General features: G+C 43.8%; 1 protein-coding gene across 1 annotated transcript in view; it reads left to right on the top strand.

Annotated features, from left to right (window-relative positions):
- The window catches only part of WASHC5 (WASH complex subunit 5), a 65,444-nt gene that overhangs the window by 2,793 nt on the left and 39,350 nt on the right, over nucleotides 1-23,301 (top strand). Inside the window, exons 2-10 of the mRNA XM_066379476.1 lie at nucleotides 2,581-2,895; nucleotides 3,356-3,501; nucleotides 4,155-4,239; nucleotides 5,224-5,324; nucleotides 8,089-8,281; nucleotides 11,544-11,696; nucleotides 15,146-15,259; nucleotides 16,684-16,855; nucleotides 22,028-22,155. Of these exons, the coding sequence (XP_066235573.1) occupies nucleotides 2,710-2,895; nucleotides 3,356-3,501; nucleotides 4,155-4,239; nucleotides 5,224-5,324; nucleotides 8,089-8,281; nucleotides 11,544-11,696; nucleotides 15,146-15,259; nucleotides 16,684-16,855; nucleotides 22,028-22,155 (1,278 nt within the window). The 5' untranslated portion in view covers nucleotides 2,581-2,709. The remainder of the gene's footprint in view (nucleotides 1-2,580; nucleotides 2,896-3,355; nucleotides 3,502-4,154; nucleotides 4,240-5,223; nucleotides 5,325-8,088; nucleotides 8,282-11,543; nucleotides 11,697-15,145; nucleotides 15,260-16,683; nucleotides 16,856-22,027; nucleotides 22,156-23,301) is intronic.

Genomic DNA, 23,301 nt, shown 5'->3' with positions numbered 1-23,301 from the left:
GAGTGGTAGTAAATGAATGGATTGTAATACATGAGAATGTTCTATATTTTTAACATTATTTTTTTAATTAAAGATTTATCTGGGAGCCAGATGCAGCCATCAAAAGAGCCACATCTGGCTCGCAAGCCATAGGTTCCCGACCCCTTGTCTATAGGCAGGTTATAGTCAAGCTGTGAATAGGAGCTATTCTCCCATCTGAAGGCTCAACTGGAGTTGGGATCCATTTTCAAGCTCACTGGCAGGATTCTCAATTCCTTGTCACATGAGTTCCTCCGTGGGGCTCTCACAACATGACAACCTCCTTCCCAAGACAAACAAGCCAGAGAGGTTCTCAAGCTAGAAGTTACGGTCTTTCTGCAGTCTAATCTCAGCAGTGGTATGTTTCAGTCTGCCATCCTCTGTTCTTTAGAAGGGAGTCAGTCACACTCTAAGTAAGAGACCAACACAGGGCATGAATAAAGAGGTGGAGGTCATTGGGGACCCTCCTAAAGGCTGCTGACCACACTCAGATACCCTACTGTTTGCTCCCTTATTTCCTTCTGATCCCTGCTCAAATATCGTCTTATCGGGGAGGCTTTCACAAATCACTATATGTAAAATAAAATAGCTCACGCAGCATCCCTTTATTGTATGTATATGTGTATTTTTCTGTTAACCCTTTCCTACTCCCAATAGTATATAGACTTCATGAGAGCAGAAACTTAGTTTTGTTCACTGAACTATCTTAAGGTCCTAAAATAGTGTGTGGCGTATAGTAGGCACTGACTGGATAAGTAGGTATTTGTTTAATGAATGAGTCTGTATCATTAGGAATTCTTTCACCTGCAAATAATCCAGAACTCAACAGTAGATATACCATAAAAAGCAGTTCATTAACAAGGATTACGGAGGTAGGTTGTGCCACAGTTGAATCAATGAGTCAATAACATCAACAAGAATTCAGATTCTTTCTTTTCTTCCACACCACGGTGTTGGCTTTTTCTCTTAGGCTTGTCATCTCATGGTCTCAAGATGGCTACTGGGCTTCAGGAGTCAAATGTTCATTGGGCCAGATTTAAAGGCAGGGATAGCCAGAGCAGAAAAGGAAATTTCTCTCCGCATGCCCTTCTCCTTGTAGTGGAAGGAATAAGGAGTCCCACCATAGACTCCCTCTTATGTCTCATTGGTCAGAGTCACATGTCTAACCTAGCTTCAGAAAGGAAGTGAAACTGCAAATGTTGGGAAAGACATAGGCATTCATGACTTGGAAAAGTTTAAGTCTGGCTTCCATGAAAATGACAAATGTTGACCTAGCCAATTAACACAAAGAGGAGAGAAATGCAACAAAGATAATGACACAAATGACCACTTCAGAAGATAATGATTTGATAAAGAATTGGGAGAGGCCTTTGGGAAAAGGAATGATACCTTGAAACTGTTTTGTAAAAATGACCTCTTTAAAGATCCTGCTATGAAGTCAACAATGAAGTCTAAGATACTATATTACCAAAATCACCATTTGATAAAATAAACTTGTGACTCATTCTCGGTTTGTCCATTGAATTAGTACATAGTTTTGGCAATTTTACTCTAAATTTTATTAAATATAAAATGCACTTTTATCAGTTTTAGTTATAATGTTTTAAGATACATTCCTAATCAAACTTTTCTACTGTTTAGTATGAAATTTGTTCCTGCTTTAGAGTCACTGTGTAGCCTTTCTCAGGCTTGTATTATCCTTGGTAACAAGGCTTCCTATACCTAATATATGAGCAAAATTTTTGTAAAAGGCCCTGGCCGGTTGGCTCAGTGGTAGAGCGTCGGCCTGGCGTGCGGGGGACCCAGGTTCGATTCCCGGCCAGGGCACATAGGAGAAGCGCCCATTTGCTTCTCCACCCCCCCCCTCCTTCCTCTCTGTCTCTCTCTTCCCCTCCCGCAGCCAAGCCTCCATTGGAGCAAAGATGGCCCGGGCGCTGGGGATGGCTCCTTGGCCGCTGCCCCAGGCGCTAGAGTGGCTCTGGTCGTGGCAGAGCGACGCCCCAGAGGGGCAGAGCATCGCCCCCTGGTGGGCAGAGCGTTGCCCCTGGTGGGCGTGCCGGGTGGATCCCGGTTCGGGCGCATGCGGGAGTCTGTCTGACTGTCTCTCCCCATTTCCAGCTTCAGAAAAATACAAAAAAAAAAAAATTTTTTGTAAAAAAACTAATTCTAGTAAATTTTAGGACATACCTTTTCCCAAAGCAAAAACAAGTGACGCAATTCCTGTAAGGAGAATTTAACAAAAAATTAGCACCCAGTTGAGGGTACATTGGAGTCACGCATGCTCAGCGGGTCCTTCTCCCAAGCTCAGCGTTAGCTACATTGGGTCCTTCCTTAGGGGAAAAGTGAAGAAAGGGTTTAGAAAGAGGCCAAGAGTGTTAATTTATCAAAGCCCTCCAACATGGAAAACATGAAGAGTGGAGAGTAAATATCCTCAACTATATCAGAACTCATTTTTGTTTATTTTTTAGGGAGTTTGGGAGAAAAATATTAATGTATGTGTTTCTCCATGCTTCCTTAAAAAAATTGGTTATTTTATTTATTTATTTATTTTTTTGGATACAGTGTCTCAAATGGAGCAAACATCTGTCCGCAGACCTGGTTTCATCTAATGATTCCCAGACCCCCAGCTCTGAAGCTGGTCCAGCATTCCCACCGGCCAGGTCAGGCACGGACTAGTTGACGAGCCTCAGGATGTTGGACTTTCTAGCTGAGAACAACCTCTGTGGCCAGGCAATCCTAAGGATCGTTTCCTGTGGCAATGCCATCATTGCTGAACTTTTGAGGCTCTCTGAGTTTATTCCTGCTGTATTCAGGTTAAAAGACCGAGCTGATCAACAGAAATACGGAGATATCATATTTGATTTCAGCTATTTTAAGGTAATCTTCCCCAATAGCCTCTTTATCACTGTCTTTTCTACAAAAGCATGCTTTCTCTGGGAACCACGAGACTCTGAAAAGTTAAGTCATTATGGAGAAAGAGTTAAAGAGGAGAGATTTTAAACCAAATTAAATATCAGCTAACTAACTTCAAAATAACCTAAAGATATTGTGTGAAGCCCTAATACAACATAATCAAATTTTAAAAGGATAGCTTTGGTATAATATATTTCACATTAAAGCATCTAACTGTAGTTGCAATTCAAATTTGTTTCTTTCAAAGGGACTTTATATCCAGGTATCTGTTATCTTCTTTCAACGTATCTGCTTTCTGTTGCTCTACTTTCAACATTGACATCCCTTTTAAGGCATAAGAACAAATTTTTAAAAGACCGCTTAGAAATTGTTACCAACGAGTATGTTTTTATTGACATCTCCATAAATCTGTTTTTCTACTTAGGGTCCGGAATTATGGGAAAGCAAACTGGAAGCTAAGCCAGAGCTACAGGATTTAGATGAAGAATTTCGTGAAAACAACATAGAAATTGTAACCAGATTTTATTTAGCATTTCAAAGTGTGCATAAGTATATTGTAGACTTAAACAGGTAATGATTAATTTAGTAATAGTTTATTCTGTAATAGTAAATAGTGGAGAGGGAAAAGGGACACCCTAGAACATGTAAATCTGAGTGACTACAAAATGTACTAGATTATACCACGCATAACTGTTGGGTCCTCCTTGTGGCACTACTCATCTTAAGTATTTTAGAGTTTTATTATAATTGCCTGAGCTTGTGGAGTATTATAATAATCTTGGTCTATACTAAGTCATATGGCTTTCAATCCTGTGAAAAAAGGTAACATTTTTGTAGCATTAGTAGCCATAACCTTCCTTCTAATCCCTAACCAAATAGTATTCTCTTTCTTCCAGCCCTTAGAATTAATTATTCATTAGCTTTTAAACTAACTATTCCATCTTCTTATGCCTTTACTTTCTAAGATATTTGCAGTTCATAAATTGGGACTAGGGAATATTCCTTTTCCTTGTAATACCCATAAATGTCAACACTTGCCCTACTCACAAGTGTCAGTTCATAAGTCAACTCTTAAGATCGTGAAGGACCACAAACTATGATATCTGAAGGCCGGAATGCCAAGTATCTTGCCTATGTTTTAGAAATCTTTCATTTGCTTCATAAAAGATGTTGTTAAAGTTTTCATTATCAATGAATAACTTGCTCTGGGGTTTCATTCCTAGATACCTGGATGATCTCAATGAAGGTGTTTATATTCAGCAAACCATAGAAAGTGTGCTTCTCAATGAAGATGGGAAACAACTTTTAGTAAGTACAAGTGACCATTTGAAATAGAAATTCATGAATGTCAAGCTTAGCATTACTTTTTTTTTCTATATATGTCACAAATACATACAGAGTACCCTTCTTTAAAGAGAAATAGAATAAACTGATACTTCTCTTCCAACTAACAGATCTGTATCTGAACTTAGAACATAGTTGACTTTGAACAAAATTACAAGTGAATAAAGGTTGTGTATAGTTTCTGAGCTCCCTTAGTGTAACAATTTTCTTCTCTTTATCTTATTTTAAGTGGGAGACTGAGACAGAGAGAGGGACAGATAGGGACAGACACATAGGAAGGGAGAGAGATGAGAAGCATCAGTTCTTTATTGTGTCACCTTTGTGTCTCATATGTGCCTTGATTGGGGGGTTCCAGCTGAGCTAGTGACTGACCCCTTGCTCAAGCCAGCAATCTTGGGCTTCAGGTCAGCGATTCTTGGGTTCAAGCCAGTGACTATGGGGTCATGTTGATGATCCCACGCTCAAGCCAGCGACCCCACACTCAAACTGGTGAGCCCTTGCTCAAGCCGGATGAGCCTGCGCTCAAGCTGGCAACCTCAGGGTTTGGAACCTGGGTCCTCTGCATCCCACTCCGACACTCTAGCTACTGTGCCACCACCTAGTCAGGCTCTCCTCTTTATCTTTTGCATCTCAGACATTTAGCCCAGAACGTGGTACATAGGAATCACTTAAAAAATGTTTGTTAAGGAAATGGATGACTTAGAGGCAGTCATAATATTGGGATTCCATTTTGATATCAAAACCAAGCCAACTGAAAGATAATCACTGTTAATTAAAATTTATTTTTCATAACACTTTCCAAAGCTCATTCTGTACAGAAGGTGAGAACTCTTTGGGAAGCCTGCATTCTTATACTATAAAGCTTTTAGGAGAAATGGAAGCAAAGATCTTTGTAATCATTATCAACATCACTCCATGAGAATGTATACTCTTATCTTTTTTTCCTAGTGTGAAGCTCTGTATCTATATGGAGTTATGCTGCTGGTCGTTGACCAAAAGATTGAAGGAGAAGTCAGAGAGAGAATGCTGGTTTCTTACTATCGCTACAGGTACCCCTGGGCGGGGCTGCACACGCCGGAAGCACTGCGTTGGTGAAGGGCAGTGCTGGTTTCCATGCTGCTCTCATTGTGACCTAGGATGCAAAAACAGAAGATGCTTTATCTCTTCTGAACATAATATAGAAATATAGCAGTTACTCTGTATTTTATATCTTCATCATAATAGGTTAGATATATATAAACTATGGATTCTATAGAAAATAATCTGCATATTATATCATAGATTGTTAGAGATATACTGTATAGATTATCGTTACCATGATAGAATCTCAGTTGTTGTTTTTTTAAAGGTATCTTAATTTTCTTAAAGATAAATTTGGGAATTTGGAAGTCTAATGAATGTTCTTTTTGGGGGGCTTCGAGGGGGTTGTTTGTTTTTAAGTTTCAAATGTTGCTCTTTGGCAGATGTAAGGAAATGAATGAATTTTCTATTGTCATTTTCAGGTTGATGATTTTGAAAAGTTATCATTAAAGGGTCAGGTTAAAAGAGAATTCTCACCCACATGTATGTAAAACAAACACAAAACATGCGCACATTATGATCATGTGTTAGGTATGTCTGACAGAGCTGTGACTTCAAGAAGTAGTGTCCTAACCAAATCTGTAATTCCAGTACCTGGCACACAGGTTTCAGTTGTTGTATTAATGAGTCAAAATCTGGATACAAAGTCAATGTCAGAAATAGTCAAAATTCATTTAATAAACAGTCAATAAGCAGGAGTCAGGGACTTGAGCTAAAGAGGTGTAGACTAGACTTAACATTTTCAAACGTACAAATCAGGACAACATAAATAGGGCAGAGAGGGAGATCCTCAACGGAGAGGGGGTGTTTGGGGACAGTATATTTTCAGCCACACCTGGGACCGCTGCCTCCTCAGCGGGAATCTTCAGCTGCTCAATTCACCTGCTTCCTTCCAGCTTTACCGGGGGGGGGGGGGACTGCCCCCCACGTGCACGATGCATTCTCATCAGTGTGACCTGCAACTGTTTTAACACCCCTTTGTTTAAAAATGAACTTCCAATCACCTTACCTGTATATTTGAAAATACTTGGAAAAACAAAAACGATAAATAACATAAAAAAGAAAAAAGTCTGCTTCTCAAGCCCAGCTTTGACAATCTGGCTTTGTCCCTTTGGGTACAACAGCTGATTCATTGGAATGTGAGGAGCCATTATTCAAGTGACACTGAAAAATCGCAAGTCACAGTTGTGGTAAAGGAGATTCTACGTCCAGTACGAGGTCATCTTCAAATCAAAGATTCTCTAAGTCTCTTTGAGGGATGACTGCTCCAACCACCCTGAAAATCACAGACGTTTTGACTAAATCTCCATAGAAAAGTGCACCTTACCAGGAAACAACAATTTTTTATGTATCACACTTTAAATTGTCATAATTTTGTAAATTGTCTTCTAATTTATGAAATATTGCAGCAGGTTCACATTTTTTATGCACAATTCTGAAATCCAAAGAGCTGCGGAAATACACACACACAAGCACACAGAATAACTCCTTTGGCAGCAAAACCTGATCCAAGCTGAAATCATATGGAATCAAAACCTGATCAGGGCAAATATGAGGCTATAGATAGTCTTTATTTATCTCACTTGTGTGAATATACTTACTATAGAAATATTAACATGTGTTGATCATGGAATGCCAACTGAGACCCTACTGAAGTATTATATCATGTATAGCCTACATACAATATTACATTCTTTTTTTTTTTTTGAATTTTAGACAGAGGGAGGGAGAGAGGAGGGAAGCATTTGTTGTTTCACCCAGCTGTGCATTCATTGGTTACTTCCCATGTGTATCCTATTCTAGGATCGAACTGTATGCAACCTTGTCGTTTCGGGACAAGCTCTTAACCCACTGAGCAACCGGCCGGGGCACATCACTTTTTTTTTTTTTTGTATTTTTCTTAAGTTGGAAACGGGGAGGCAGTCAGACAGACTCCCGCATGCACCCGACCGGGATCCACCCGGCATGCCCATCAGGGGGCGATACTCCCGAGCCTTGGCTGCGGAAGGGGAAGAGAGAGACAGAGAGGAAGGAGAGGGGGAGGGGTGGAGAAGCAGATGGGCGCTTCTCCTGTGTGCCCTGGCCGGGAATCGAACCTGGGACTCCTGCACGCCAGGCCAATGCTCTACCACTGAGCCAACCGGCCAGGGCTCGATATTACATTCTTTTATATGAAAAATGCTATATTCTGGGCCTGACCTATGGTGGCGCAATGAATCAAGTGTCAACCTGAAATGCTGAGGTCACAGGTTCAAAACCCTGGGCTTGCCTGGTCAAGGCACATGTAGGAGTTAAAGCTTCCTGCTCCTCCCCCTTCTCTCTCTCTCTCTCTCTCTCTCTACTTCTCTCTCTCTCTATCTCTCCTTCATCTTTCTTCTCTAAAATGAATGAATAAAAATAATTAATAATAAATAAATAAAATAAAAAAAATTTTAAAAATTGCTACTTAAAAAAAATTAAAATGCTATATTCTGAAACAAATTCAGACCCAAAGATATTGGAAAAAGGATTGTGAACCTTAACATAGAACTGTACTTACATACAGGAACCCATCTTATAAGTTTTCTATATTATAACAGGCTTTTTGAAAATATAATTTTGAATCTTAAGGCTATAAATTAGCCCACCGTCATATCTAAAACTAGATCAAGTCAAGAAGTTGTGCTTCGTTGGACTTCTGAGTTTCTCATGTGCGTTTGCTTGGCCCTCCTTTCCCACTGTGACCTTCCTCAGTGCTGCTCGATCTTCTGCGGACTCCAATATGGATGACATCTGTAAGCTGCTCCGAAGTACGGGTTACTCCAGCCACGCAGGAGCCAAACGGCCGCCCAACTATCCGGAGAGTTACTTCCAGAGAGTGCCCATCAATGACTCCTTCATCAGCATGGTCATCGGTCGACTGAGATCCGACGATATTTACAACCAGGTGGGGATTAAGACCTTTAAGATCTTAGTAATTTAAAAGACTGCACATTCCTCCTCAATTACTCCTGCCCTTTGTTCTTCCTCGGAAGAGTAAAAGCTGCTGAAAATGATGTAAGACCTTTGAGCTATGCTGTGGGATGGTAGAGGCAAGAGGGATATTCATTCGGGCAGAATTAGCGTTGTCAGGAAAGAGTGGAGATTTGAACTATGTTTGGAAAGAAGTAGTTACTGTGTGTGTTACATGCCTGTCCATGGACTGGGGATACATCGCTGACGAAGGGAGGCCATGGTCCCTGTGTATAATGAGCTTGTAGCTAAGGAAAGAGGACAGACAGCTAAAGGAATTACAGTACAGCACAGTGAGTCTTTCCGAGGGGGAAGCGCAGGGTGCCAGGGAGCGTGTCACGGGCTGCAGCTTACAGCAGGTCGGAGGGGTGTAGGAGCAGTCCAGGCAAGGAGGGCAGCATGAACACGCATGAACACGCATGTACACCCACAGCGTTCGGAGCGTGTCTCACTTTCCTCTCCAGGATGTGTCTCTCTAACTTAAAAAGAAACCAAAGAAAACTGCCATTGACTTCATTTCCCTGAAGGAATCATACCGTATTCCCCCATGGATAAGACTCACCTTCTCCCAAAAAAGTTTGGGGTCTGAAACCTGGGTATGTCTTAGACGATGGTTGTAGATTTTTTACTTGCATTTCCCTTTTTTGCGCAGACGAGGAGTCGTATGAATTTTATGATGAATAAAACGAGTTCAATAACTTTATGTAATAAATTGTTTTTCAAATTTTGGGCCTCAAAATTAAGGTGTGTCTTATACATGGGGAAATATGGTAAATTTATGTATTACTGTATACACATTTTTCTTTCTAGAAGGGAATGGGACCTATGAGAACTAGGTATCAGTTATCACAGAGCACACCTGTGCAGTTTTTTGGTTAGTTTTTGGTGCAAATATGTTAAGTGTAAATAGAAAAGATTTTTTTTAAAAAACAATTCAAAATTAGAGCCACCTGCAGATACTAGCCCTTCATAATATTTGTCGTCATTTATTGCAAATTCAGTAGAAGCAGACTCATGAGGCTCTTTCATGTGCCGCTTCTCTGTTCCTCACAGGAGTTGTGCAGAGTAGGCAGCAGAGTCCTCGTGTCGCTGTTGAAAAGAGGAAGGCTTAGGGAGCTACAGAACTTCCACGTGGTCCCGTAACTGGGGAGCAGAACCGTAGTTCAGTTCAGATCTGGATGACATCAGAACCCGTTCTGGTTATTTTGCTCCCCGTCCTCGCCCCTCTGTCTCTCAGGCGGTCCATTTTGTCATGTCTCAAGGCAGGGTTTCTGTTTCCTCCTTGCCCCGTGACCTTCGCTCACGCAGGGGTCAGGCTGGGGTTGTGCTGTGTGTCTGCCCCACTCTGCCCTGCTCGTCCCCTGCGCTGTGTGTCTGCCCCACTCTCTGCCCTGCTCGCCCCCTGTGCTGTGTGTCTGCCCCACTCTCTGCCCTGCTCGTCCCCTGTGCTGTGTGTCTGCCCCACTCTCTGCCTGCTCGTCCCCTGTGCTGTGTGTCTGCCCCACTCTCTGCCCTGCTCGTCCCCTGTGCTGTGTCTGTGCTGTGTGTCTGCCCCACTCTCTGCCCTGCTCGTCCCCTGTGCTGTGTGTCTGCCCCACTCTCTGCCCTGCTCGTCCCCTGTGCTGTGTGTCTGCCCCACTCTCTGCCTGCTCGTCCCCTGTGCTGTGTGTCTGCCCCACTCTCTGCCCTGCTCGTCCCCTGTGCTGTGTGTCTGCCCCACTCTCTGCCCTGCTCGTCCCCTGTGCTGTGTGTCTGCCCCACTCTCTGCCCTGCTCGTCCCCTGTGCTGTGTGTCTGCCCCACTCTCTGCCCTGCTCGCCCCCTGTGCTGTGTGTCTGCCCCACTCTACCCTGCTCGTCCCCTGTGCTGTGTGTCTGCCCCACTCTCTGCCCTGCTCGTCCCCTGTGCTGTGTGTCTGCCCCACTCTCTGCCCTGCTCGTCCCCTGTGCTGTGTGTCTGCCCCACTCTCTGCCCTGCTCGTCCCCTGTGCTGTGTGTCTGCCCCACTCTCTGCCCTGCTCGTCCCCTGTGCTGTGTGTCTGCCCCACTCTCTGCCCTGCTCGCCCCCTGTGCTGTGTGTCTGCCCCACTCTCTGCCCTGCTCGCCCCCTGTGCTGTGTGTCTGCCCCACTCTCTGCCCTGCTCGCCCCCTGTGCTGTGTGTCTGCCCCACTCTCTGCCTGCTCGTCCCCTGTGCTGTGTGTCTGCCCCACTCTCTGCCCTGCTCGTCCCCTGTCCTTGGCTGATTGGAGCAGGGGCAGTCACTTGACCCAAGGTGGAAAAGATTCCCTGTCTGCAGGTAATTTGAAATTGGGCCCAACAGTTTCCGAACATGGGTTTACTACTATTTTGTACAACATACAAAATTTGGTGTTAGGGCAACCTCATTCTGCCATGTTATGGAACTCAGTCTGGAGAAACGGAAAAGTTAGACAAGCACATCACAGGGAGAAACAGTGAAGGCTTTCTGATTCACTGTTCCCGTCCCTTGCAGACCTGGCCAGGTTCCACGTGACATCACTCTGCTGTCCTTATAATAATTTCCTCCCTTTGCGCTTAGTTCTCAGGGTGGTATATATACTATGTGTAGCCAGAGACTCCTAAGACGTGAGCTGGTGGACAGGGACGCCCCAGTATCGGAGAGGCAGGCAGAACACCCAGCGAAGCAGATAAGAAGAGTGGTGTCTGGGAAACCAGGGGAGGAGAGAATTTCATTCCTGGGAGAATTTAAGTGAGAGTGCAGAGAAGAGGCCACTGAATTGGGTGATCGTGAGGTCTGAGTAAGCTTAGGCCATTCCGCTGATGTGATGGTGGAGGTCAGACTTCAGTGAGTGGACGAACAGACAGGAAGTGAGAAAATAGCCATAGTGAGAGTGGATTCTGTCCGTTCTGGGAGATTGTGAAGGGAAGGACACACAGTGGGCAACTAAAGGGAGACCTGGGGTTACAACTTTTTTTTTGTAAAGAAAAGACTTTGACTTGCAGCAGAGTTGAGGGCTGGAAGAAGAGATTAATACTGCGTGGTTAGGGATAAGAAGGAGGGCCCTGGTGAGCAATGCCAGGAGAGGTGCTTCCCCTGTCCAGCGTTCTGCGGGGAGACTTGTAGAGGCTGATCTGTCCTAGAACGCGGTCATATGTTTGGCGCAGGTAAGTTCAGTTGTTACCAGCAGCCGCCTCTTGTGGGTCTCGTCTGTGTTGCAGGTCTCAGCGTACCCGCTGCCGGAGCACCGCAGCACGGCCCTGGCAAACCAGGCTGCCATGCTCTACGTCATTCTCTACTTCGAACCTTCCATTCTTCATACGCATCAAGCAAAAATGAGGGAGATAGTGGATAAATACTTTCCAGATAATTGGGCAAGTATTTCTATTATTTTTTTCTCTGTAATAAGCTTGTTAGAGAACTGGTTTTTTCATTCTTTTGGCCAGAGATCATGATATAAATAGTGAGACATAAAATCACTTAGTTAAAATTACTTTATGTGTGTTGAGAATTTTAGAAAACATAACATGAATAAATCAGCCAGTAAAATTTCCTGAACCAATTGTTTTTTTTTCTTAAATGGATAGTCTCCAGGTAAAGTCATGTTATCATAACCTATCTTGCTTTAGCTACAGAGATTGCAGCTAAGTTACACAAGCCTTTCTGTGCTCTTTTCTATTTTATGAATCTAAGCTAGCAGAATTTCTCTAATTTGTTGTGTTACGAACAGAGATTTCACTTCTATAATAAGTTGTATCTATAAGCTAACATTGATGGAGCTATGAAGGTTTAGATTACTGCAGGGGTTTGCTTGTAACTTTTTAATGTTTCACTTAAAAATATTAATTCTTAAAGGAATAAAATGGACTTAACATAATAGTACATATGAAATGCTTTCTTTGCTCATAGAACCTTTTAACAAAGAACAGTGAATTGTATCATGTTCTTGGGCAGCGGATTGTATTTCATTTCTTGCCATCTATTGAATCGCAAGCTCTGTGATGAGGGACCTGTATAAGGAGCGTTCCTGGTGCAAAGAGCAGACTGCATGCAATTAAGAGGCAATGCTTCCTGCTCACAAATGATCATTCTCAGGAGCTAGAGTTAAACCACCAAGAAGAAAGCTCTGATAGTCTGGCTGTGTTTGCCTGAGCTTAATAAAGAGGTGTTGACCATAGTTCTGAGCTCAGAAACACTTTTAGTATGAAGGAAGGTCAAAATCCAGTTACGTGATACTTATCTTCCTAAAAAAGCACCCTGGCACACTGAAAATAAAGGAATGAAAAAGACCTGCCAGGCAAATGCCAACCAATTAAAAGCTAGTGAGAAAATACTAATATTTCACCAAGAGAATTTTAACCCTTTGAGTAGTGAATTTTTTGTTAACCCTTTGAGTGAGGACATACATGAACATTCATACTACTCGAGGGGTTAAAGAAAAACATTAATAAGGATAAAGAGGGCTTGCATGTATAGATATATAGATATATATAGATATAGATATAGATATATATCTTTTTAATTCAATGAGAGGAGGGTAGGCAGCGAGACTGACTCCCACATGCACCCTGACTGGGATCCATCCGGCAAGCCCTCTAGGGCAATGGTCCCCAACCCCTGGACCGCGGACCGGTACCAGTCTATGGGCCATTTGGTACCGGTCCGCAGAGAAAGAATAAATAACTTACATTATTTCCATTTTATTTATATTTAAGTCTGAACGATGTTTTATTTTTAAAAAATGACCAGATTCCCTCTGTTAAATCCATCTAAGACTCATTCTTGATGCTTGTCTTGGTCACGTGATACATTTATCCATCCCACCCTAAAGGCTGGTTCGTGAAAATATTTTCTGACATTAAACCGGTCCGTGGCCCAAAAAAGGTTGGGGACCACTGCTTTAGGGGGCAGTGCTCTGCCCATCCAGGGAGAGGGGGCGTTGCTCTGTTGCTCAGCAACTGAGCTCTTCTTGGAGCCTGAGGCAGAGGCCATGGAGCCATCCTCAGTACCAGGGGCCAACTTCATCCAATCGAGCCATGGCTGCAGGAGGAAAAGAGAGAGAGAAGCGAGACGGGGAGGGGTAGAGAAGCAGATGGGTGCTTCTCCTGTGTGGCCCAACCAGAAATCAAACCCGGGACTTCCACACACCGGGCCGACGCTCTACCATTAAGCCAACCGGCTGGGGCTGGGATTGAATACATTTCTTAAGATAAATGTAAAACAATGCCATTCTCATAGATTTTGGGGGCAAAACTTTAATTTGATTTTTTATTACAAAAATAATGTTAGCATATAGTGTGTTTATTGTTATTTTAAATAAATTAAATATTTTTTAAATTTCTCAGTTTTAATGTGTGTAATATGATAAATATGAATCGATATGATAGATATAATGGATATAATATAATCCAATTTATTTTATTTCTTTGATGTCCTCAGTACCTTTTAGGAATGTAAAGACTGGGAGGAAAACGTTTGAGAACATTCTTTAGTCAAAGTCAAAGTCTACTCTAAGTCTGCTTCTCATTCCCCTATCATTTCTCTTCCTCCAGGAGTCTAACACACAACAGTTCAGAAGGGAAACCTTGTCCATAAATAGCGCCATTGTCACTTTTGTTCCAAAGCACTCATAGGAAGAACACTTCCCTACATGTCTGGAAAATCTTGTTTTCTCATTGATTTTTATTGGAATGGCATTTAAAGTGGGAGTGGGTGATGTCTTCTCTAACTTTGTGTTTCCTTAGACCCGTGGTTCTCAAAGTGTGTGCCCTAGAAGATCTCCAGGTGCGCCCCATGGTATTCTAGAGAAATATGTGCCTGTTGGGGACCAGAAAACCAACAGGGTTTTTGGAGTTTAGATATTTGGGGGACAGAGGTGTGGGGAATTGGCTGTAAGCTAACAGTCTGCCCAACCCCCCACCTCACTTGCCTGATTAGGTTGCAAAAGGCTGTTAAGCTGTGGTGCTGGATTGTTTACACTACCCCCCATGTTCCCCAGAAAGACTGGAGGCAAGTTTCTTCTATCCTTTGTTTGGTGTAAAGTTAAGATGTATGGTGGGGGTTTTGGATTGATGATTAAACAAGGAATTATCTCTTGAAGCCTTTTGGGTTTCTATAAAATAAGAATATGTGGCAATATCTAAAAAAGCTAAAAAAATAAATAAAAATAAAAAATAAAAAAGCTTAGAACATTTACTATAATTTTCAACATTCTATTTATGTGAATTAGGATTTTCTACCCTCAACACAATTAAGAGTAAAAAGAGAGGAATTCTTCAATGTATTGATGAGGAAATGAGAGTTTGCCTTTCAGATATATGCTCAAATGTTGAAGAAATCGCTAGGACACATCAGGCTCATGTTTCTCATAAACACAAGAATGAAAAAACTTAACACACTTGTGCACAGACCTTCCGAATTTACTAAATCTTACTAAGAATGTATATGTATATATATATATGTATATATATATAACTTTTTTGTCTTTTTACATTTTTTAACCCCTCTTTTTTATGAATTCTAAAAAGCATAACTCAAAAAAATGTAACATAAAAATGTTTTTTAATGTCAGAATAAATTTAATTTTGTCGTATTTATTTCATTTAATTACCATAAAAGCATGCTTGGACTTTATATTTTTTCTTTGATATTTGACTTAATTATTATAACATATTTCTCAGAAATTTGTATATAGTGCGCCTACAATTATTTGTAGGATTTTAAATGCGCCCCGACTTCAAAAAGTTTGAGAACCACTGCTGTAGACCTTTGCCCTGAAGTGGGTGGGTATTTAGCCAGTAACAATGAATGTCTCCTCTTTCAGGTAATTAGCATTTACATGGGGATCACAGTTAACCTAGCTGATGCTTGGGAACCTTACAAAGCTGCAAAAACGGCTTTAAACAATACCCTGGACCTTACAAATGTCAGAGAGCAGGTAAGTTCTGGCCAGTTGGGGAGGATTCTCAAACAACCTCCAACCTGCCTTGAGGGGTAGGAAACGTGCCAAGTAGATTTCCAGAGGCATTTAGAAGATGTCCACAAAAACATGAATGAAATGATTAATGAAAGCTGAATTTTGCAGAATAGGATAGTTAATTGTAGACTTTTAACATGTATGGTACATATAAATGGGAAGCTGGGGTCCTGAGGAAGAGTTAGCACTAAGATGAATCCCAGGGACACGTGGCTCCCACTGACTTCGTTTACTCTTGCTTAGAGACTGTGTCCTTATGGATGGAGCTACTCTTACCAGTCACCAGAATTTTAATGTTTTCATCAGCGGGAAGAGGGCCGAAGACAGTGACTGAATGTACACATATGCCCTATCACTGTAATTTAAAGTCATCATTTCTGATATTCAAGATAAGCTACAAGACTAAACGTTTTCAGCTTCTTAAAGTTTAAATGGTTACACTGTGTCTTTTTGATATAGAACAGAAGGTGGAAGGAAACACCTGAGTAAACAGAGGAATAAAAATAAAATCTTTTTATTGGGGAGCATACTTGGCATTTCTAAATATTCCCTCAGCCTGGCTGGCTGAGTGTTTGAGTTTCCAGTGTGGATAGAATAATATTGATTCAAAGAACTTCAGCATGTTTTATTCAGATGCATTGCATTCCATAAATAATGCACAAAATAATTTCAATTTTGGAATGTCTCCTAGAAATGTATTCGAGAAAGTAGAGCTTCCGTACTGACGGCATCGGCGCATTCATTTCTTATTACCAGAATCTCCTTCCAAAATTGCGTTTTCTCATTTGTGACACTGTAAGAAGTTCTTCAGAGTCTCCTGATGACACATCTAGTATTAAAAACCTGACTGGGCTAATGATGTGTAACATTTAACTCTTGCTTTTGGTAAAGCAGGATGACCAGATTTCCAAAAGGTCTGCAGGCTGACTGTTGATGCACAGAGGTGTGTTTTTTGCTAAGCTTTCTTATGTCTGTAGAAGTCTCACCTTTTGAGTGCTTCTGCTCTGCTCTGCCTCCTTTGTTGATACTAACAGGAAGGACAGGAAATTTAGCTTCTGCTTTTGTGTTTCTTTTCCACCCAAGAATAGAAGAGAACCACCTGGGCCCCTTCTCAAGTTGACAGTTGAAGAAGCAGATCCACAGAGGCGAAACCCAGTCACAGCAATGTGCAATCACAGCCAGGACTAGCTTTTAGTCTCTTCATTCTAAGTCCAGTACTCTTTCAAAACAGACAGTAAAACACTTGCCTTTGAGCCTTACCGACTGAGTCATCTTCTATAGAAATGTTATCATCCGTCCAGGGATTCATTTGAATATGATTCTCTTTCAAGACAAATAATTGTCCCTTTTTTAAAAAATGTAATTCAAGTTTTTTATTTGCAAAGGCAAGCAGATATGCTACTGTCAGTGAAAGAGTGCACGCTCAGGTGCAGCAGTTTCTGAAAGAAGGTTATTTACGGGAGGAGATGGTTCTGGACAACATCCCAAGGCTTCTGAACTGCCTGCGAGACTGCAATGTGGCCATCCGGTGGCTAATGCTTCATACCGCCGACTCAGGTAGGCGCCACAGCTGTGGCCGTCTGCATCACTCCACATGGGGGCTTCCAGAGCGAAGACCTGCTGCAGGGTGGCCATCCGGTGGCTAATGCTTCATACCGCCGACTCAGGTAGGCGCCACAGGTGTGGCTGTCTGCATCACTCCACATGAGGCTTCCAGAGCGAAGACCTGCTGCAGGGTGCAAACGGTTTAGCCCTTGGATGAGAACCAAGCTACTTTCTAACCTGGTCATTTCTGTGCCTACTTGGACAAGTCAGTGCCCACCTGCACAGCCCCTTTGTCAGGTACTGTGAGGTGCTTGGAATCCGAGGACATTTACCTCCCATGTTCAGTGAGCCTGTCACTGGTCAGGTGGGGGAGATCAGATATAGCTGTGGGAGGCGGAATAATGTCTCCCTACTCGACCCTTCCAGGGACATTTGTGGCCTAATCCTTAGAACCCGTGGGTGTGTTATAGTATGTGGCCAGGGGGTTACGTTTGCAGACCGAATCAGTGGTTCTAATCAGTTGATCTTAAAGAAAAGAGATTATCCTAGTGGGTCCAGTGCAATCACAAGGGTCCTTAACTCAGGAAAATGGAGGCAGAAGAGTCAGAACTAGAAAAGTGGCATCATGAGAGAGGCTTGAGCAGCCGTTGCCGCTTTAATTGTGGAGGGGGCCACAGGCCAAGGAACATGGGCAGCCTCTGAATGCTAAAGAAGACAAGACGTGGGTTTTCCCTGGAGCCTCCAGACAGAGCACAGCTCTGCTGACATCTTGGTTTTAGTCCAGTAAGACCCATTTCAGAGTTCTCACCTCTGGAGCTTTTTTTTTTTTTTTTTTTTTTTTTTTTTGTATTTTTTTGAAGCTGGAAATGGGGAGAGACAGTCAGACAGACTCCCGCATGCGCCCGACTGGGATCCACCCGGCACGCCCACCAGGGGCGATGCGCTGCCCCTCCGGGGCGTCGCTCTGTTGCGACCAGAGCCACTGTAGTGCCTGGGGCAGAGGCCAAGGAGCCATCCCCAGCGCCCAGGCCATCTTTGCTCCAATGGAGGCTCGGCTGCGGGAGGGGAAGAGAGAGAGAGAGAGAGGAAGGGGGGGGTGGAGAAGCAAATGGGCGCTTCTCCTATGTGCCCTGGCCGGGAATCGAACCTGGGTCCCCCACACGCCAGGCCGACGCTCCACCACTGAGCCAACCGGCCAGGGCATCTGGAGCTTTTTAAGCCACTAAGTCTGTGGTAATTCGGTATAGCAGCCATAGGAAAGTAACACAAGGGCTGAGCCAGTATCCAGGAGCCAGATGTGTACAATGGACGGGTGTTAGGATTTGAGTCCAGAGCAAGAGAGGGGCATTGCTTGGGATGGACAGGCGGGGGTGGTCAGGGAGGGCTCCATTCTGGAGGCAGGTGCTGACCGCCTTTGGTAAGATTTCAAAGTAAAATGAACTCAAAGCAGAAGAAATTCTAGACTGAAGAAATGATAGAAGAAAAGGTATGATTTTGGAAGTACAGAAAATAATGGGCCAACCAAGTTGAGAAACTGTCTAGACAAGAGTACTTAATTAAGGTAGATTAGGTTTTAACCTTTTCTGGGTCAAGGCCTTTGAGACCCTATTGGCCATCAAGGTCAGAAGCTTCACAGATTGAAACACGTCCTCAGGGTCCACGAGCCTATGGCTTTAAACTCCTGGTTTAATGGTAGAAAAATAAATAAGCTGGACTAATACCTGAGCTTGTTCACTGCTAACCTGCTAGCACGGTTCCTTATGCATTGAATCCTCACTTAACGCCATCAACAGGTTTTGTGACTATAACTGAAAAGCGCTATAACCAAAACCAACTTAACACAGGCCAACTGATTAAAAAAAAGAGTTAAGTTCCTATGGCATCTCATCAACATTATAACGAGCCCTGGCCAGATAATTCAACTGGTTAGAGCATCGTCCTGAGCCCAGAGGTTGCCAGTTCAATCCCCGGTCAGGACACATACAAGAGCAAATCCATGTTCCTGTCTCTCTCTAAAATCAATAAAATAAACATCTTTAAAAACCATCATAATAAAACAATGTTATTGGAGGACCTACTGTACTTAGTAAATACTTGATAATATTACTCAGTGGGTTCACTCATCCAGAGCTGCGTGCCCCTTCCCCTAAGAGCTGTGTCATTCAGCAGCCTTCTGCTTTTTGTTTTTCACTCAGCAAACTTTTCCCGAGAGCCTGCCCTGAGACAGGTCCCAGTTTCAGCACCCCCTTGTTACTTCAGAGGAGGCTGTGTCTCTATAAACCTGCCCCGCCCCAGGTCACTCTGCAGCCTGCCTCGGTGACACAGTGGCCCCACCTCAGCCCTTCCAGGCAAGATGTCCCGCTAGCGACCATCTGTTTCCACTTCCTGTGTGTGCCCAGCAGTGACAACAGCACTTGGACTTCCTCATTCTTCATATCTTTGAAAAAGTGAAGTTTCCCCTCAGCATCTCTTCACATTAGAAATCTCCAGCTTCTTACATCTTTCTCACAACAGCTGCTTGCCCCATCATTTTGCTTCTTGGCCTAGACCTCTCTTCAGTTTATAGTTGACTCACTCCATGAGTACCGTGGCTAAAGTTTTTAATCCTGTAATGAATCTGTCTATAATAAGCTGAGTTAGTCTTAAATACACTCCAGTTCTATTTGAGTGTTTTACTTCATTGACTCAGTTTGTAATCTTCTTTACCAAGTCTCACCTTCTGAAGCCTGTGAACTCAAGCCCTCACTTTATCCGACCATGAAACCAGCAAGGGTTTTCTAGTGACAGCCTCGTCCCCACCCTCCGACGAGGGCTCCTGCCAGCTGAGCTTGCGTCCGGGAGCCAGCGGCCTCCAGGACCTGCGCCCTGCCAGGGACAACCTCAGCTGGCCGGAGGCCTCTGCTTTTCTCCTCAGCCACATCTGTTTTCCATTTCTGTGCCTGGCAGTTGTCTGACCTGATCGCACAAGGTCATAATTTACCAGAAACAAATGATTTATCTCTCCGGTTGTGAGTCACATGCGGGACCAGTAACTGCTTACTTAGCTCTTATGGTGTTTCAGTCCTGGTGTGCAGAAAGGAAGGCGAGTTCTCCATAGCCCCTCGGGTGAGCTGGCCCAAGGCACCTCTCCAAGCTTAGCAGGCAGGCCCTGCAGCCCCTTGCAGCTGCAGAAGAAACACGCTAGCCAGCAGGGGTCCGGCAGGGCTGGCTGGCTGCTGCAGTCTGACTCCAGCGTTTTCATGGTTCTCAGATCAGAGGGTCAGCTCTTAGAGAAGGATCAGGCTCAGCAAATGGGCCCAAACCTGGTTTACACTGACAAATTCATTGGTAATGCACAATGATGTCCCCTACCCAAAAATGAAAGCAAATCGGTATCAGTTTTCTTGTTGAATTAGAATGAATATAAAGACAGGCTGAAATCCTCATACAAATTTAGTGTGGGTTTTTTGTTGCTGTCATTGTTAAGCAAATATGAAGCTGAAAAAACTGTGTCTGTGTGATCAGTGTTACCCGTTCCAAGGCAGATATGGAGATGCATGATGACTCAGAACTCTGCAGGTTGCCGTGAACACTGAGCCCTTTTCCAGGTGGCCACGAGTCTCCTCCTAATGGGGAACTTAGAAATCAGCATGTACAATGGCCCTCTGCAGGCTTGACCAAAAAGACCCCTGCGTTTGCTCATCTAACACGATCGTTCTGTACACGGCAGACTGTGGGATACTGATGGGAACAGGGATGTGCACACGGGATGCCGGAGTGACCCGGGGACTTTGAACCTTATCAGCTGTGACCTTGACCATGTTTCTTTCCTGAAAGTTTTTATTTTGACTTGATTTGCTGTTCAGGTAGTTTTTACTTGTAAATAGTTTTGCCTTACCTTATTTTCTTCTGCTTTCTTAGGTAGTAATTGGCTCCATAAACCAATATCAGCAAATACTAGTATTTTTTATTCTATATACTTTTTTTTTAATCTATATTATTTATTTTAAACTGTTTAGCTTGTCAGCTGATAGGCTGAACAGGAAGCTGGGACCTCTGGTGTTTTATCCCTGGCTCAGTCACTGCCTAATTTTGTGACCTTGGCCAAGTTGCTATAATCTCTGGCTCTAGATAGTGGGTAATCCAGAAAGCTTTGTGCCAGTTTTGTCCTTGGGTCTTTACAAGGAGCACAATAGCTCCAAGTCTGGTTCTTTCCATATGGAGGTACCACATTTGTATATGGATAATCTTGTTTCCCTGTTGTGTCAGGGGTCCCCAAGGCTAACCCAGGTCCAATGGCTTACTAGAAAACTCATCGTATAGTAGAATTCATGGCTATGATTTATTACAGCAACAGGATAGGAAGCAAAATCGGCACAGGGAAGAGGCGCACGAGCAAGTGTGGAGGCCAGCAGAGACAGCTTCCGAGGGGCCGCTCCCAGAGGAGCCGTGTAGATGCGTTCAGTTCCCACAACAATGAGTGTGACAGCATGTGACAGATGCTGCCAACCGGGAAGCTCAGGAGAAACTCAGCGCCCAGGCTCTCTGTCGGGGGCTGATCACATCAGCCTCTGCTTGGCACATGCCAGAATTCCAGGCTCCCCGAAGGAGAGCAGGTGCTCGTCCTAAAGCACTGTTTGGATAAGGCATAGAGGGCCGTTGTTACCAGTTTTCAAAATGGTGAGAACCCTTCCAAAATCCAAGGTCCCAGATGCCAACCAAGGCCAACCTTGTGAACAGGCCTTTCTGAAGATAGCAGTCTCAGACCTACTGTGTTAACTCTTCTGTATACTTTCCCTGATTGGCAGAGCTCAATGCCCTAAATCAAAAGAAACTCCTAACAGGGAAGACAGAAGGAGGCCACCCACTGAGGAAACAGTGTCAGAAGGCTTTGCCTATCCGTATGGGACAGTCAATAATAAATCCCACAATGCTTACGAAATCTGAAAATGCTGTTCTGTACCTTGATTTTTTTATTCAGCAATGTGTCACGGATGACGTTCCATGTCAAATGCAGTGTCCTTGAAGTTCAGTTACACTTCCTCCCATTGCACACATGATTGTACTTGCTTTCACCATCTGGTATTGATAGACCTTTTGCCATTTACCTTTTAAAGACTTAAAATGAGGGAAAATATTTAAGAATTCATATTCTATAGACATTTCCTATACATTTACTAGATGGAAACCTTTTTCCTATTCTAGCTTATGACCCAAACAGCAAACGCCTTCGTCAAATCAAGGACCAGATCCTAACAGACTCCAGGTACAATCCCAGGATCCTCTTTCAGTTGCTGCTGGATACTGCACAATTTGAGTTTATACTCAAAGAGGTAAAACTATTTAAATCAATAATCACCAAAGTCTTAGTGTTTTTATGTTTCAATGATTTTTGGAAAGATTGGAATTTAGTACAATATCTCTGATTCAAGCTATAGCTTGTAACTCTCTGAGATAATTCTGATAGAGAAAGGACATGATTAACACTGAGCAAGCATTTAGTGCCACCTGTCATTGAAGATACAGTGATGGGGAAAAGCACAGAGGATTGTGGGGGTTACGGTCCAGTGAGGAATGTGATGTGGCCCAGAGAATCACACTAATGAAGATGTAAGTATAAACGGAGAGGATGCATGCCATCAGGGAAGGGAACACAGTCCTAAAAGAAAGGATCCTGTCTCAGCTTTGATGACTTCCCTGCGAAGAGAAGCTTCCGAGGGACCTGAAGCAGGGACCTGCCAGCATTAGCTAAGACAAGGACAGGGAGCATGATGGAGAACATTGCAAAGAGAAGACAGATATACCTATGTCCTCTTGGGTGAGGAGCAGCGTGGCCAGCTCCAGGGCCTAAAAGACCAGTGGCTGGAGAGGAGAAAGTGCAGGAGAGAGGTGGTGTGAACTGAGCTGGAAAGGTGGGCGGGAGCCTGTGCTGGCCCTCATGGGACTTCAGTCTTCCTTTAAAAGCCACGATAACCAGGCCCTGGCCGGTTGGCTCAGCGGTAGAGCGTCGGCCTAGCATGCGGAGGACCCGGGTTCGATTCCCGGCTAGGGCACACAGGAGAAGCGCCCATTTGCTTCTCCACCCCTCCGCCGCGCCTTCCTCTCTGTCTCTCTCTTCCCCTCCCGCAGCCAAGGCTCCATTGGAGCAAAGATGGCCCAGGCGCTGGGGATGGCTCTGTGGCCTCTGCCCCAGGCGCTAGAGTGGCTATGGTCGCAACATGGCGATGCCCAGGATGGGCAGAGCATCGCCCCCTGGTGGCCAGAGCGTCGCCCCATGGTGGGCGTGCCGGGTGGATCCCGGTCGGGCGCATGCGGGAGTCTGTCTGACTGTCTCTCCCTGTTTCCAGCTTCAGAAAAAGTGCAAAAAAAAAAAAAAAGCCACGATAACCAATCGGAAAGGGCTTAAGTAGGGTGGATGGTTCGCCTTTGAACAAGGTCCTCTCTTATGGACTTTGAGGAGTTTGAGTTCACTGACAGAA

Source organism: Saccopteryx leptura, chromosome 3 (assembly GCF_036850995.1).
Source record: "Saccopteryx leptura isolate mSacLep1 chromosome 3, mSacLep1_pri_phased_curated, whole genome shotgun sequence".
NCBI classification, from domain to species: Eukaryota; Metazoa; Chordata; class Mammalia; order Chiroptera; family Emballonuridae; genus Saccopteryx; species Saccopteryx leptura.
The sequence above is the reverse complement of the archived record's forward strand: the minus strand, read 5'-3'. Positions and strand labels throughout refer to the sequence as shown.